Source organism: Quercus suber, unplaced genomic scaffold (genome assembly GCF_002906115.3).
Source record: "Quercus suber isolate HL8 unplaced genomic scaffold, Cork oak 2.0 scaffold_966, whole genome shotgun sequence".
NCBI classification, from domain to species: domain Eukaryota; kingdom Viridiplantae; phylum Streptophyta; class Magnoliopsida; order Fagales; family Fagaceae; genus Quercus; species Quercus suber.
This window is the reverse complement of record NW_027070386.1, coordinates 40358-58290: the sequence shown is the minus strand read 5'-3', so window position 1 is coordinate 58290 and position 17933 is coordinate 40358. Positions and strand designations below refer to the sequence as shown.

The 17933-nt window shown below is 34.2% G+C and overlaps 1 protein-coding gene and 1 long non-coding RNA gene across 2 annotated transcripts; both read right to left on the bottom strand.

The window, feature by feature from the left end:
• Positions 1-1155: 1155 nt before the first annotated feature.
• Positions 1156-6202, bottom strand: LOC111998737 (uncharacterized). The gene is given in 9 exon segments (XM_024030826.2): positions 1156-1511; positions 2361-2437; positions 2525-2572; positions 3592-3678; positions 4828-4952; positions 4955-4964; positions 5647-5682; positions 5784-5867; positions 5966-6202. Coding segments are annotated over 8 exon segments (606 nt in total). The 5' UTR covers positions 5859-5867; positions 5966-6202; the 3' UTR covers positions 1156-1363.
• Positions 6203-8058: 1856 nt separating this feature from the next.
• LOC112026729 (uncharacterized) lies at positions 8059-17190 on the bottom strand. The gene is made up of 2 exons (XR_002884396.2): positions 16688-17190; positions 8059-8692 (listed from the first exon to the last, which is right to left on the bottom strand). It is a non-coding gene; the product is annotated as an uncharacterized LOC112026729 (long non-coding RNA).
• Positions 17191-17933: the final 743 nt, after the last annotated feature.

Below are 17933 nucleotides of genomic sequence, written 5' to 3'. Positions count from 1 at the left end.
ATAATCATTTTATAGCCGATTTTGCTCGTCAGCTTTCTATAATCCTTCTTTAGCAGATAAAAATTGGTCATTTTGATGAAGTGGGTGAATTGCTTTCTCAATTGTACCGGTACATCACAAATATGATTATTGATTAACAAACTATATGACCAAATGAGCTTTATGAGAAGAAGGATATAATTAAGGCCTTAGTAGAAGTAGGATAAAATCTTATCCGAGTATGGATGTAGCAAATGTTCATTTGCAATGCCCATCACAAAATTTTTCCAATGCCACTCTCTTTGTTGGACTCATTGATGATAGATGTATTTTTGTCCCCAAAAGTTGTTTGGCCTACAGCAACTTATGGTAACTGTGCTCCGCGCACATGTAGGCTGGAATTGACCCAAAAAACATGTAGGCTAGAACAAGAAGATGCTCGTCCTTTTGGGACTTGCTTGGCCTACTGCAACATATATGGTACTGTTCACATGTATTCTGGCAAGAGATGCTATTCCTTTACTCCTTTTCTTTAGGCCAAAATGAAGGGTTCCAAGGCATGCTTTTACTTTGAGGTTAGCTTTGTGGCAAAAAGATGAAATTTTCAGGACAAGACTGTTGGAGATAATCAAGACCATTTGTCCTTTGCTTGTAAATACAAAGGCTAAATTTGAACAGAGGTGCTAAAAAAAAGCATAGGGCTATAAGAACAGCTAGGCATTGATATAGGGATGGTGTTACAAAATTTAAAAGGCTTGCTTTTGCTGCTAATTGTTTATAATATCACAAGAGAAAGAAACAATAGATTGTTCTAAACATTCTTATCACCTGATTGTTGTTGCTAAAAGGGTAACCAGAGCAGAGATATTAGGCTTCAAATGCTTTTAGAGGAAAAAAAAAAAAAGGATTGTACACAGGTTACTAAATTGAGACTTTGTTGAATGGAATTGCTATTTATGTTCAAACAAAAAGCTAGAGTTAGTACTGGCTTTTGAACATAGATTGTTTTATAATCTTCGGTATGCTTTTGCCTGTGCTATAACATCGGATTCAGTGTTAAAAGCAAGATTCAAAGACCAGGCAAAAGCATACTGAAACTAATTCATATTTTGCTGAAACTCAACTATTTTCAAGTGAGAAAAGGCAGTTAACAGAATAAACAAAAGCATCACCAACTTCCAAAACATTCTTCCAAATAAATAGTAACATCAACTTTCAAAACATTCTTACAACTATGAACCATTGAACCAGCTTCCAAAACATTTTTCCAGATAAATAGTAACATCACCTACTTTCAAAACATTCTTCCTGAATATGAACTCAGTTGAGCCCCCCTAGACTACCCAATAATTTTTCTCTATATAAAAAATTTCCTCAAGCACATTTAGACAGAAGAACCAAATAGGTTCCACTCATTAACTTTGAAGCTAGAAACTGCCAGTCTAAAAACATCAGCCATTGGCATACAACCAGCCTGTGTGGCAGGAACAGCTAAACCAGCGCCGACTGCGCTGGCACTTTCACTCAAAGGGCTGCAACCACAAGAACATAACGGAAATGTTAATAAAAAAAACAAGCAACAAAGAATCTGCATCCACAAAAACAAAATTTAACTCCTTTCATCAATTTTATTTACCTAAATCAATTTAGAAAATAAGTTAGGCTGGGTTTTGGACCTCCAATTAAAGCAGCCAACTGCTTCTCAAAGATGTTACGATTTTTTTAAAATAAAAAAATAATGCCCTGATCTTTAGCTATTGGCAAAGTTTTTCCACCCAGGCTCCTGAAACAGTAGCGAAAATGAGGGAGCATATGCTGTAATGGCAATTAAATTTTACTGGCTCTACTTTTGGAAAAATTACTCTCAACGAGCACTGTAAGGCTACCATACGTCAATCCTCAAGAAAGACTCCTTGGACCTTAAATGTTTCAGGAGGTTAAGAGATTAGAAAGGTGGATCCACACAGACACACTTCGTGAATTGTTGGTACATCCCCTCACAAATCTATCCTACAACTACAAGTGCTCCTGTTTCAGATGATTTAAAGCTCTAAAATTTATCAACTATGAAAGATCTCTCATATAAACTCCCGTGTCATAAGACAAGTCCTACCTAATATGTGAATTCTACTAGCATGAAAATCTAAGCATATTTACATCTCTCTCTCACTCTGAATATTTGTATAAGTATAGGACAATAGGTATCTTGGCCATCTAGTTCATGAGAAGATATTTACACTTTTCTGGCCCAGTGTAGATCAATTGGTAGACTCTCTGTGTGTATCAAGAAATCTATGATTTCTGGTTAATGGGGATCAATTTGTAAAATATTTTAATAAACAATTTTATTTGGTATATGGCATCTAATTACTGGAACTAACTTTATATGAAGGGGCTCATATGCAGTAATTAGCACATCTGTACCAACTTCCTTAAGACGTAGATTTGCCAAATAGACCTGTAGAAATTAAGGAACAAACTCTACTTAGAAATTAACACTACTTGAAGACTTTAGAGGAGAAGAAAAAAACAAGAACAAGCTTACCTTAACAATATTTTGCGCTTCCCTTCCTTGCCGCCCCTTAGAAATAGCCTATGTATAAGAATCACCAAAAGTTAGATAAACAGGACAAAAAAATAAACAGAGATCATAAGAAAATTATATGATGATTTCTACTATAATTTTTCTTAAAAGTTCATGGCCTTAAATTTAAGATATGATTTTGTTTCTATTTTTTATAAAGGCTGTTAACTGTGCATCATGAAAATTGATAACACTTCCCTACACAGTAGAAAGAAGAAGAAGAAAACAAAGATAACGCTTCCCTACCCAGTACAATTACTAGCAAGAAAATTGATTTGAGTGAAAAACTCAAGGAGAAAAGGCTGCAGGAAGTAAGATTCCAATCCAAAGGGAAATTTGTTGAGTATTGTACTACAAAACTGAGTAATAGAGAAGTTGTATTCCAGCAACCATATAAAGCATATTCTTCTTAAGGTTTTAATTGTATCCCACATTAATTATGTCCAACATTGTATAGAAATTGATTGTGGAGAGGGGAAAAAAAATAAGATGACAGTCTTAGGTCCATCCAAGTCACAATAGAAAGCCCATAAGCACAACAAACATTGGCTCATGCCTGTGTCCTATTTACAAGGCAAAAACCTTCCATAGAATCAGACCTATCAAATCCTCAACTATTGAGCAACCCAATGTATGTTCCTTTCATTTTTTTACAAGCGACCAACCAAATGAATGTTATGGTTTGAACTTTCAATCGACAACTTTGGACAGGCTAAACATAACAATCCAAGTCCATTAACATCACAGTTTTGAGTAGCAATGAACAGGTACTAACAATCACAAATGCAACAATTGTTAATAAATTTGGAACTACACCTTGATTCCTCACTATAGTTTGTGATTTGAAAAGTCAGAGGCCAAGAAGCCATGTCTTACTGTAGACATAATAAATTATCCACATTGTTCTCAATGGGTAGCAGCAAGATTTGGAATTGGAAGATAATAGCACTGCAATAGCACAACTGAAAGAAAAAGCTAGAATAGTAAGAAAAAGGGGAAAGTATTTATGCAACAAATAAGGCACATACCATCTGGCCAACCGCAGTTGTGACAACAGCAGGTATGTTTCTGTAACACAACCCAGGGGCTTCAATTACTACAGACTGCTCAATCACCTGAAATTAAATTGAAAATCATGAGTGCTGCCCGTAGCCACTGACTCAATGATCTGTTGCCAAATCAAAGTAGATAATACAAATTGGGGCATCATAATTATAACAAAAGTGGAATCGCCTAGGCTTCCTTTTGAAGGTTATTTCAGAACTCAAACCAACCTTAGAACCCAAAACTCAAAATCCCCAACAAAATAGAATTGTTTGTCTCCCTTTGCTGGCCAATACAGAAATAACCAGAAATATAAAGGAAAAGTAGTAGATACATCATAGAGTGCACCAGTTCCACATATCACAATCCATGTGCAATCCACATTCATAATATTCTTAATAGAGACAAACTTCATAGCATTACCAACTCCCAAAAAACAGTGACAATCCAAACTGCATACTAATTATTTATAAAATTACTGTTTTGTTTTTAGTATATAACATTATAGTGAAACTAACTCAACTATAGGGGTAACACCATAGACCTATGCTGTTTCAATACATTCAAAGAATTCGAAGTATGAAGCACAAGTATTAGTCTATAACAATTTAGTTTGAAGTGGTAGAAAGATGAACTAATTAGTTAATTCAAATACGCCATCGCACTATCAGTGTTTCCTGAACATAGAGGTGCAGTGCCAAATTACTAAATCAAACAATGAGGACAGTATAAAACAACACTCGCTCTATGCCATATTTTGTAGATGACAAGGCATTTTGATGAAACAAAACAAACATAATAGCTTTCATGAAAATGCTTGAAATCAAACGTCAAAAGCTAGCATGGGGTAATTTCAAACATACATTGTCCATCTAATAGCATTTTTGGAAGATTGTTATGCTTGGATCATTAAAATAGTGCTATTTAGTGAAATCAAGAGTATGTGAATCAACCCATTGGGTGGGGGTTAAGGCAGCCTACCAACTGCTTTCCCTTTTAGAAAAGGATTCTCTCCATTTGAAATGAATCCATTTCATGGTTCAAATGAAATATTACAAATCATAATGTATGTATGTCTAGCGCCACATCATTTAAATGCATGACACTTTATACATTGCTAAATATATACTAGAAATAAAATCTTAATCATGAAACAGACTCTCTTGAAATAGATATGCAAGAGTTTAGTATCTTTCTTATTAAGTAAAAAAGAGATTTACCATGCTTCCTTCAGCTTCTTGCTCAGTGGCAAGGTCTTGAAGAAACCAGACAGCACTTCCATCATCTCCAACTTCATGCTTCAAATCTAAGAGCTCAAAAATCAGACTCTCATCACGAGCAGGTCCACAAACACTTCCTATAAAAGAAACCCACAAATTCAAACTAAAAAACCTCACAAAATTATTACTGATACACATCAAACAGAGGATTAATAAGTAAACACTAAATTTAGTACATTTTTCACTAGTCCATGTGGAAGTGACACAAATTTTTTTTCCACATGTGGTATTTTGTAATTAATACAACAAAAACCAATAAAATAATACTTCACAATTGTCAAGACAACAAGTTGTTAATGATATATAATAGATAAGTATTACGTTCACAAAACTTTCACAACACATCTTAAGTGGCAGAAAGTAATTTCAATAGTGGGTTCAAACAATAAAAAGTGATGTGCCATGATAACTAATAAAAAACTGCTAACTCAAATATTGTGATTTTTTTTTTAGAAAAGTTTCATCCTATGTTGTTCATCCCTACTAATAGCTCTTTTATAATTAGACCAAAACATCAGTTAGTTTTTTATGTAAGCGGTATTTAACCCAGATCTCTTATTTAATTACAAGATCGTCAGGGACTTTATTAGTTAAGTTAACTGTAATAACCAAATATTATAAAAATTATTGTCCATGTGGAAGGTATATTTAAAAGTGACATTAATCCAATCAAAATTTGCCAACTAAGCAGGTTGTGAAAATACTAAAAATTCCTAAGTTTTCTTTTTATAAGTAAAAAAAAAAAAGAACAAAACAAACCTGATGATCAGGGACTTGCCGAATATTGCTCACGTCCTGTAATTTTTAGGTACAGCAGCAAAGTCAATTCACAATTCAACACAGCCTCCAATGTAATGTACAACAACAGTGAAAGTAAAATACTAAATAAAACAGACCTGAAATCTATTAGGGAATGTACTAGATATTGCACCGCCATACAATGGACGCTCCGAACATAAAGCTGTACTCATTTTTCTTTTCTTTTCTAAGACAAAAGACAGAGAAACCTTAAAAACTCCGAAACAAATGAAACCAAATCACAGAAATTGAATTAAGCTTAGGAATCGAAGAATTGTACCTGTGATGAAAAAACGAAGTGAAATGAGAGAGAGAGAGAGAGAGAGAAGGGTGTAGCTAGTTTGTGAAAATTCGCGGTTTTGTGGATTTGGGTTTTTATATGGTGTGGGTTTGCGTTCAAATGCAGCGACGTCGTGTGCGTGATAATGAAGCTAGTCGAATTCCAAATCGGGTCGGGTCTATCTCTCTCTATAATCGGGTTCTCATTTTCTTGCTTATTATCCACGTCAGTATAAACGGTGTCAAAATCAATTTAACAGATTGGGTAGATTGTAAAGAAAAAATAAAAATGGTAAAATACTATTTTGGTCTCTAAATTTTAACAAAAATTTGTTTTTCATTTCTAAACTTTAAGAAATTTTTTTTTCGTCCCTAAACTTTGTAAATATAGTTTAGAGACAAAAATAGAAACGAAAAAAAAGTTTTTTTCAATAGTTTAAGAGTAAAAAAATAAACTTTTAGTAAAATTTTAAGACATAAATTAAATATTTTCAATAGTTTAGGGATGAAAGATAAAATTTTCCATAGTTTAGGAATGAAAAATGAATCATTTAAAATTTAGAGATAAAAAACAAACTTTTAGTAAAATTTAGAGACAAAAATAGTATTTTACCAAAAAAAAAAAAAAAAAACACAACCACCCACCTTAACCCAACAACACTGACAGAACCATCATGTGAGAGAGCAAAAAAAACCACTCAACCCGACAGTCTAACCGCAAACCCAACAACCTACAGCCATGAAAACCCAATTTTGCATCTCAATCTCGTCACCAAACACAAACCCAAGACGTTGTTTGGGGTCATTGGAGTCGGTAATTTTGTGGCTTGGTGGTGGATTTCAGCCTGGGTGTTTATTGGCGGTTGGGTTTTTGTTTTTGATTGCTATTTTTTTTCTTCTTATTATTAATCTATTTATTGACACCATTTGTGTTGATGTGCCTTAATTGACCACATGGAATGATTTAATTGGGTAACTTACGAAATAGTACCTAAGGTACTATAAATCTGTGCCTAAGTAATTTTGCCCAAATTATTAAATGCACTTTTTAACTTTACCTAAAACACAATTCAATTTTCTAACTTTATTTTCTCTCAATTCTGTATTCTAATTTTTAAGTTTATTTAATTTAGGCTTTCCTGTCTACTTCTATTAGATGTGTTGCCATTAAATATCTCAAAATGATATCATGTTGAATATCATTTAGGGGTCTTCTATGGAGTTTTATTTTTTATTTTTTATATAAAAAAAATAAAGGCTTGAATTGAATAAACTTGAAAGATAGGTAATCAAATTGAACAAAAGTAAAATTAAAGGATTGAATTAAATTTTAAACAAAATTAAAGAGTAAAATTTATAATTTAGCCTAAATTTAAAGAGAAGTGTTTGCTCTAGATGATAAACTTTGTTGTGTAAAAAATAATAATAAAGATAATTATTATTAGATAGTGTAAAAGACAGGTTTACAATTACATTCCTTTAATTTATTCTCATAATAAAAAATAAAGTTAGTGCAGCAATGTTTACTTTAATTACAAGGTAATTAGTGCTTTTTCTCTAAGCCATAGCCAATCAACATTATAGCTTCAACCTTAAGTTTCCCCCTTTGCACTTACTTTAGAAGTTAGATATATGAGTTCAATTGTGATTTTCTGTGATTACATTGTATTTAAGAAGACACAATTTTGCGTGACACTTCAATAAATAAATTCATATCATTTCTCCTTCCTTTATTATTATTTTTTAAAATTATAATATTATTGTCTTGTTAGTTTTTCATATTTTAAACACCTTATGATTTTTTTTTTTTTAAATAGAGAAAAACACCTTTAGAATTAGTAATCTTTACTGAATCTTATTGCTAATGTCTTGCATTCCTTTGTCATTTGAGTCTTAACAAAACTACACCATTTAGCTAACGACCTTAACATGAATAACAATTAAAATAGAGGTAGCAATCAAAGATTGGGTGGTACTTAACATTTGTAATACTAAACTGACTCCAGTAGTTATTAAGAAACGTTTTTTTTTTTTTTTGGTGAAAGACGATTCATCAACAAAAACTAAGAAGCTACAATCAGTTTAGGACATATCTTATCAAAATACATCCTATTGAGGTCATTCTTAAAAACATTTTCCATGTCCACAGGCGAACTATCAAAAGAAGAAAACTCAGCTTCTTGACTAAGACTCAACCTAGTAAGACTATTAGCACACCGGTTTTCTCGACGAAAACAATGCTTAAACTGAATTTGTTGGAAGCGAGGAACCAATCGCCTGCAATTGTCCAAGATGGGAGAAACAATGTTATTAACATAAGAGGGTTACCCAAAACATTTACAATAGCTTTAGCATCTAACTCAACAACAAGAGAAGAAATGTTAAATCTGTAGCATAACATAAGCCCTTCCCTAAGCCCCCACAACTCCGCTACAAAGCTGTTAGTAATGCTAATCCGTCTGCTAAATCTGGCAACCCAGCACCCACCATCATCACGAATCACACCACCATAACCTATTAAACCTGAGTTGCCAATTGATGTGCCGTTTGTGTTAAGTTTCATCCAACCTCTAGGCGGTCTCTCCCAATGAATTCTCTTCACCATGTTATGGGTCAGCTGCCTAGGGGAGGCCACGGAATGCATAAATTCCGCTTCATGATCTCAACAGCGATTGCTTGATGAAAACAATGCTTAAACTGAATTTGTTGGAAGCGAGGAACCAATCGCCTGCAATTGTCCAAGATGGGAGAAACAATGTTGTTAACATAAGAGGGGTTACCCAAAACATCCACAATAGCTTTAGCATCTAACTCAACAACAAGAGAAGAAATATTAAGTCTGTAGCATAACATAAGCCCTTCCCTAAGCCCCCACAACTCCGCTACAAAGCTATTAGTAATGCCAATCCGTCTGCTAAATCTGGCGACCTAGCGCCCACCATCATCACGAATCACACCACCATAACCTATTAAACCTGAGTTGCCAATTGATGTGCCGTCTGTGTTAAGTTTCATCCAACCTCTAGGTGGTCTCTCCCAATGAATTCTCTTCACCATGTTATGGGTCAGCTGCCTAGGGGAGGCCACGCAATGCATAAATTCCAGCAATTGCTTCATGATCTCAGCAGCTAGATTTGGGTTACGGTTCAGCCTATTAAAAACAAAACGGTTTCTACTCTTCCAAAGATTCCAAATTGCAAAAGGAAAGACAAATTTCCATTGGGGACTCAAGTGGTCAAAATACAATTTTGCTTCCCATTAAAAGAAATCTAGTTCAGCAGATTACTTCTCCAAAAGGAATGGTTCGACGCATTAATTCCTAACTAATTCTATACATGTTTAATGTGCATGCAATCACGGAGAGCATGAAGAATAGTCTCTGAACCTCTTTAGCAAATGGGACAAAGGGTGTCTTGAGTAATACCTCTTCTTTGAAGGCAGACTTTAACCTCAATACTATTATGAGCACACATCCAAATGAAAGTTTTGATCCTAGGAAGTGTATTCATCTTCCAAATCCCGCTAGCCGAGAAATGAGTGCTATCTTCAGAACCTATAGCAAGCTTATACACACTCCTTAGCTCAAAAGTGCCTTGAGATGAACCGGCCTAAATTAGCTTGTCAAAGCCTCTATTTGGGATAGATGTAAGAGTTGCTTGGATCATCATTTTAATCTCGAAAGGAAGCTCAAAAGAGAATTTTCCCCAATCCCAACTCGTGTCTAGCATGACATCTTTGACTTCCAGCATACTAACTTCTTGAGTAATAAGTCTCGGGATGAGGTGTCTAAGAGGGCCTCCACTAGTCCAATTACTCAGCCACAAATTTAGATTACTCTCCCTTCCAACCAGCCATCTACTTCCGTTATTAAAGGTAACCATTCCTTTCTTCATTGCTGCCCAAATAGAGGAACAAGGAAGATGATTCTCATTAACAACAGCTCTTCTTCTTTGATTGCGGTATTTCTTTTTTAAAACTTGTACCTAAGGAGTCTCTTTCAATACAAAATCTCCAATTTAGTTTGGACAGCATGGCAATGTTTCTGCCCTTGCCTGCTTGCAACCTGAGGCCTCCCTCCTCCTTGGATTTGGTAACCTTTTCCCATCCAATCCAATGAATTTTTTTGGTTGAATCCATAGATCCCCATAGAAAATTTCGATTGACTCTATCTAAGCCATCCAAAATCCTTGCATGAAGGGAAGTGCATTACATAACATAGGAAGGGATGGCTGCCAAGGATGCTTGAATAAGAATAGAGCGACTAGCAAGTGATAACATATTAGCTTTCCATCCTGAGAGCTTTTGTTTCACTCTATCAAGAACGAAATTGTAGTCCTGGGAAGAGGAGTCAAGTTGCTTTAGAAGGAAACCAAGATATTTTCCCAAGAACGAGGCAAGAAGTCAGGCTCCATACTTGTGGAGCCCACGTTTCCTTTCAATAGCTCTTTAACCAAAAAAAAAAAAACAACAACAACAACACAGCTAAAAAATTATTGTTGCTGTTAATTTTTTTTTAGCCGTAATTTTTGACTTTTCTATCAGTACACTGACAAAAAAGTCAAAAATCATGGCTAAAAAAAAAAAAAAAAATCAGAGAAGTAGTGTGCTTTGTGTCTATGGTTTTCATTTTTTTTTTTTAGAAGCGCGTTTCAACAAATATTCTGTTTTTTTAAGTGGATTCCATGCATTGTTCACGAGACCTACAAACCTCTTTTTTAACAAAACTTTCATTAAAAATAAATCTCACGACACTATTCACACATTTAATGTTTTCAGTTTTCAGCAAAATAAATAGTATCTATACACAATCTTAGTCAGTCTGAACCCAACCTAATTTGTAATGCAACATTCATCTCCTAAACAGCCCAAAGAAAAAAAATCACATCCTATTTTCATTTATAGACAAAACAGTCTAATGCTTTATTTCAACTTTCAACTCCAATCCACAATAACAATTGGAATTAGCTCTTAACAGTTAACACACTAAATGACTTCTTAAAAAATCACATATAAAATTACAACAATAATTTTTAAAAATAAACAATTAAAAGCTTACCAGAAATGTCAAATTTGAACAAATTAAATGCTAAATATTCAAAACTTCTGATAATACTTGGAGAATATTTTTTTTCAAAAGTTTTTTGAACCCTATAATACAGTCAAATTTTTGGAAACCACGAACTAAAAAAATAAAATAAATATTTATTTTATTTTTTTAATTAATGGTTTTAAAAATTGTAGTATTATATATCATAATTGCAAAACAACTTTTGAAAAAATTTCTCCAAATACCATATAATTTGAGGGAGGTTTTAAATTTAAACTATTCAACATTTAATTTAAACAACAAATTTATGTTATTGTTTCACAATGTTGGAGTACATGCTCTGACGAAGGAAAAGAAAAATAATCCAATCCATCTACGCAGAACACTTAACTCATTACTTCCAAGAAGAATGCAAACCACAATATTTTATACCATTTTTGTTACAAATCACCACATAGAGTTATGAGTAGTAGAGATATAAACTTAGCATTTTTACTCCACTTACAACTCTTCACATAGCTAGTTGTGACAAAAATTATGTAAAATGATGTGATCCTATCATTTTTCTATGAGTAATACTAGGAGCATGTACTAGCCTAGTGTTGGAATGACTTGAATTGTCAAAATTGGTGGCTTGACAATTAGACAACAAACCATCAAAAAGTTGTATAATTGCTATCTCCGTACCTCACATAAATAGCTCTCATTTGCTCCACCTTTATTTATAGCCAATGATTCAGCCGAAGTGTCACCAATGTGAAACACCAATTGTTAAGGAAGTCAACAATAGTGGTCAAGCATTTATTGCCAAAGAATTCATACAATTCAACTAGCATACTCTTCTTGATAATTCATGAATTCAATGAAGTCATATATTTTGGCTGTATATGAATATAGTTCAAGTCGGTTTTATTCCCTACCGTTTCTTGACAATTCATGAATGCAATGAAGTCATATATTTCGGCTGCATGTGTTTTAGACCAATGGGAATGCTAGACTTCTATCAACCAAGAAGTCAATAAATTTGGCTGAATCCATGCAACAATTTCGTGCAATTTCTTTGCATTTCTTCACGCATAGCAATTATGCAACTTTCTGATAGTTTGTTGTCTAATTGTCAAGTCACCAATTTTGACAATTCAAGTCATTCCAACAAATCTCCACCTTGGCTTAAATTGTATCAAATTTCACAAATTAAACTCTTTAATTGCCTCCACCTTAGCCCTTATGGGCTAACATAAGCCACAAACACTGATCAAGTCCAAGCAGTAATTTCATTGGGAACCCTAGACTCTGGTGGCTATTGCTATAAGTCTAAGAATGGGTTAATGAATGTGTCAAAGGGTACTATGGTTGTGATGAAGGGGCAAAAAGTAGAAGGTAATATCTACAAGCTATTTAGCTATACCATTGTAGGTGGAGTTGCTGCAGTGACTATCTGAGCAGGATGATACACTCTTGTGGCATATGCGATTAGGGCATATAAGTGAGTGTGGTATAAGGGAATTGTAGAAGAGAAATCTATTGGCTAGAGTTAAGTCATGTAAGTTAGATTTATGCAAATACTGTGTCATGGAAAAGCAGTGTAGGATGCGATTCAAAACAGCCACGTACAACACAAAGGGTATATTGGATTATGTACAATCTGATATTTGGGGGCTGGTACAAGTGGTCTCTAAAGGTGGAGCTCGGTATTTTATGAGTTTCATTAATGATTATTCCAAAAAGGTTTGGGTTTACTTCTTGAAAAACAAGTCTGAGGCATTTGCAAAGTTCAAGAAGTGGAAAGCCGAAGTAGAAAACTAGACTAGAAGGAAGATCAAGTGTCTAAGATCCGATAATGGTACTGAGTACAAGAATGGGAAGTTCTTGAGGTTTTGTGAAGAGCATGGTATCAAAAGGCACTTTATAGTACGAAGAACACCTCAACAGAATGGAATGGCTGAGAAACTTAACCGGACAATCAGTGAGATAGTTAAATGCATAAAACTGAATGCTGGGCTTCCTAAAGTCTTTTCAGCTGAAGCAGTGAGCATGGCTTGTTACATTCTTAACCGATCGCCTAGAGCTGCGCTTAATGAGAAAGTTGCTGAAGAGGTATGGATAGCAAAAAAAGTTGATTACTAGTTAATGAGGATATTCGGGTGTCTAGCCTATGTTCATATTCCTATCGAAGAAAGGTCAAAGTTTGATTCAAAATCCAAGAAGTGTATTTTTCTCGAGTTCGAAAAAAGAGTAAAAAGGTACAAGCTTTGAGATCTAGTGACACAAAAGGTGGAGATTAGCAGAGATGTGTTTAACGAGAATTCCATGATAAAAGATTTCAAAAAGGAAGAAGAGTCTCAAGAAAAGGGAAGCAGTAGTGATAGCAATAGATCAGTGGTGCAGGTGGAGCTAGATGAAGTGGAGTCTCAGCCAGAGAAAGAACCTTACAATAGTGATCGAGAAGATCACAACATGATATCAGAATGGCCTAAACGCAACATAAGACCACCGGTCAAGTATGGATTCAAGAATCTTGCTTCTTATTGCTTAGTAATCAGTAGCGGGGATCCTTTCACTTTTCAAGAAACAACTGATAGCTTTGAAAGGGACAAGTGGATGGAAGCTATGGTAGAGAAGATGGAGTCCTCGAATAAGAACAAGACTTGATAGTTGTCAGAACTTCCAAAGGGAAAGAAACTGATAAGTTGCAAATGAGTGTTCAGAAAGAAGGAAGCAGTATCAAAAAAGGAAGGAGAACGATTCAAAGCAAGATTGGTAGCAAGGAGATATTCACAAAGACATGGGATTGACTACGATGAGGTTTTCTCACCTGTGGTCAGGTATACTTCTATCAGGGTAGTGCTGGCCTTGGTAGCACATCAGGATCTAGAATTAGAGTAACTGGATGTGAAGGCGGCATTCTTTCATGGAAATTTGGAAGAAAAAATCTTCATGGAACAACCAGAAGGCTTCAAGAAACCTAGTACGGAGAATCTTGTCTATATATTGAAAAAGTCACTCTATGGGCTTAAACAATCTCCCAGACAATGGTACAAGAGGTTTGATTGCTATATGATTCAAATTGATTATACCCGTTGTGAGTATGATTGATGCATATATGTTAAGATGCTTGATGATGGTTCTTATATTTTCTTGTTATTGTATGTTGACAACATGTTAATTGCTGCAAAGAGCATATGCCAGGTTGACAAGTTAAAAGCATTGTTGTGCAAAGAGTTTGACATGATAAACTTGGGTACTACCAAGAAAATTTTGGGTATGGAGATTCGCAGGGATAAGGAGTCAAGAAAGCTGTGAATATCTCAGAAGAACTATATTAGAAAAGTTCTTGAAAAATTCAACATGCAAGATGCTAATCTTGTAAGCACCTTATTGGCGAATCACTTCAAATTATCTAGTAGTCAGTGCCCAAAAAATGAAAAAGAATTTGAAAACATGTCAAAGGTTCCATATGCAAATGCAGTTGGGTGTTTAATGTACGCGATGATTTGCGCTAGGCCAGATTTGGCTCATACAGTAAGTATTGTCAATAAGTACATGGCAAACCCAAGTAAAGAGCACTGGAATGTAGTGAAGTAGATATTCAGATACTTGAATGGAACTGCAGGATATGGTATCCTGTTTGCGAGGCAACATGCAGATAATTTAGTGATAGGTTATGTGGATTCAAGCTATACAGGCAATATAGATGACAAAAGCTGAGTACATGGTAGTAGCTAAAGCTGCAAAGAAAGCATTGTGGGTGAAAAGGCTAGTCAAAGAGCTTGGTTTGAACCAAGGAGGAGTTCAGTTGCATTGTAACAGTCAAAGTGTTATTTACTTGGCAAAACATTAGGTTTATCATGCTAGGACAAAACATATTGATATGAGATTTTACAAAATAAGGGAGTTGACTGCTACAGGAGAAATTATTCTTGAGAAGATTGACACTTCAGAGAATGCAACTGATATGTTAACGAAGCCGGTATCTACAAGCAAGTTCAAGCAGTGCTTGGGCTTGATCAGTGTTTGTGGCTTGTGTTAGCCCGTAAGAGCTAAGGTAGAGGCAATTGAAGAGTTTAGTTTGTGGAGCTTGATACAATTCAAGCCAAAGTGGGAATTTGTTGGAATGGCTTGCATTGTCAAAATTGGTGGCTTGACAATTAAACAACAAACTATCAGAAAGTTGCATAATTGCTATACATGAAGAAATGTAAAGAAGTTGCATGAAATTGTTGCATGGACTCAGCCGAATTTATTGACTTCTTGGTTAATAGAAGTTTTGCATTCCCATTGGCTTAGAACACTTGACATGCAACCGAAATATATGACTTCATTGCATTCATGAGTTGTCAAGAAACGGCAAGAAACAAAATCGACTTGAACTATATTCATGCATAGCTGAAATATATGACTTTATTGTATTCATGAATTATCAAGAAAAGCGTACTAGCCGAATTGTATGAATTCTTTAACAATAAATGCTTTGCTACTATTGTTGACTTCCTTAACAATTGGTGTTTTATATAGGTGACATTTCGACTAAATCCTTGGCTATAAATAGAAGTGGAGCACATGAGAGCTATGTATGTGATGTACAAACATAGCAATTATAACTTCTTCTGTGTGTATGCACCAAAGTGTAAGAAGTTAGTATCTTGCAACTTTTATCTAAATACAATAGGGTGTTCTCTATTTATTTGTGAGAAAACTAAGGGTGTATTTGAAATTTAGATTTGTGTGAGTGTTTTCAAGTCATTATTGTAATTTTCACCGTTATAGTGAAAATTTATTCTGTCGTCTCCCGTAGACGTAGGCATATTGTTGAATCACGTAAATTTCTTGTGTCATATTATCTTCTCCCTTTTCTTTAACCTTGTGTAAACAGATTTATTTCACCCAATCACACAACACCTAGTACCACCACATACTAGAAGCATGTAACTAGTTACGTATTTTTCTTTTCTAACCTAAATGACATTTTTACAATAAAATTTAAATAGCAAATTATTACCTATTAATGGTTAAGAAAATTTCAATAATGAGTTTAAATTAAAATTAATAATAAATTACTACTCTAATTTATGAAAATGGCAGAAATACACTTTTTTCAAATTAATATTTTCATAACAAATCTTAGTAGTAAATTTTAACCTCAAATTATTTTTTGACCAATAACATCTAATACTAAGATTATTATTGCGTAAAGAGTAATGCTAGAAACACATAAATTGACATAACTTTGTACCATAACTCACCATTGCACGATGAATTATAATTGATAAGAGTATGATGATGGCATGGAGACCCACTTTAACAATTACAATTTACCGCATAGCAAGTTATATACAAAATTATATCAATTTACGTATCTCTAGCAATCCTCTTGCCTAGCTATCATGGAGAACTCCTAAAACAATCCATCAACTCAGCTACCATCAATAGGGCTCTCATAAAAAAAATAGAGTTCTAAAAAAAAAACAATAAATAAAATTTAAGAGTGGGACCTGGTTTTTTTTTTTTTTTTACCCAAAATGAAATGTTAAGAAAAATAGTAAGAACACGCAAAACTAATAAAACTTTTGCCACAACTCAGCAAAAAAAAAAAAAAAAGTAATATAAATTCTGTGACAAAAGTTTTATAAAATTTTGTGTTCCTAACATTTTGCTCGAAATATAAACTCATCTTACCATCTTTGTGATCTGCTTGTGTGTGGATCTGCAGCTAATAAATGGATCGGTTATGTAGGCAAAGATAACGAAAAAGAATGATGAAGAAGAAGCCGTGGCGCCGCCGCGCCTGCAGGATGCATATATAACGAGAGAAGATTGAGAAGATGTGAGAGGTAGCTGAGAAATTATGATCGGTAGCTGAGAGGAGCTGCTGCAGAATTATGAAGAGTAGTACAGAGAGAGAGAGAGAGAGAGAGAGAGAGATGCTGAAGAGTTCTATGAAAATTAAAGAGAGAAGAGTCCAAAGTGAGAGAGAGAGAGAGAGATGGAAGATAAACAAGGGAGTAACGGGTAAGAGACAAACCCTTGAAAGAGAGAGAGATCAACCGGTTCTTGTGTTGCCACGTCACCGATCCGTGTGCTTCTCAGTTCCCACCCTCAGATTCAGAACTCTCTTGAACTCATTTTCATATCTTTATACGTGTGTTTGTTTCCTCTCACAAATAGAAACTCTTTATGTGTGTGTGTGTTTGTTTTCTCTCCGTACGGGCAGAAATTTTTTTTTGGCTTGCCACATCATCGATCAATGTGCTCAATCCTACAAGAAAATTTAAAATTTATCATGAATAGAATGCTTTTTCCGCTCCTGCAGCACAATAATTTTTAATTTTTAAACAATATTACTTGTATTTTTATATATTTTTTTACTCACACGTATTTTCAAAAAATACAAATAACATTATTAAAACAATATTACCAAATAAGCCCTCTTGCTAGTAATTAATATTGTAATTACTTAATATGTGTTCTCTTCTTACATTTATGGCAAATTCTATTAATTAAATTTAGGGTAAACTATGGTAACTACTTCTAAGATTTGGACTAAGGCCAATTAGGTTGAAAACATTTCAAAATAGATTAACTCGTTACCTAAGCACAAGCATACAAATAGAAAAATTGTCTATGTTAGTTATAACAGTATGTATGATCTAAGTGATCTTCATATAAGTTAGTTGTTGTAAGGCTGTTTGTTAGTCAAATGGTCAAAACAAAGAGTCTGAATGACCAATGGTGTAACATGTCATTTGTGTTTAGAGACCAAATTGGTCAATTTGAAATGACTTAAACCTAATTGGTATTAGCCCAAACTTCAAAAGTAATTTGCACATTTTACCCTTAAAATTATAGAGAGATTTCTAGAAAGAGCACCTCCAGGAATTCCGATTAATTTTTTTTCTTCTTACAATGACTTTTTCCTTTTAAG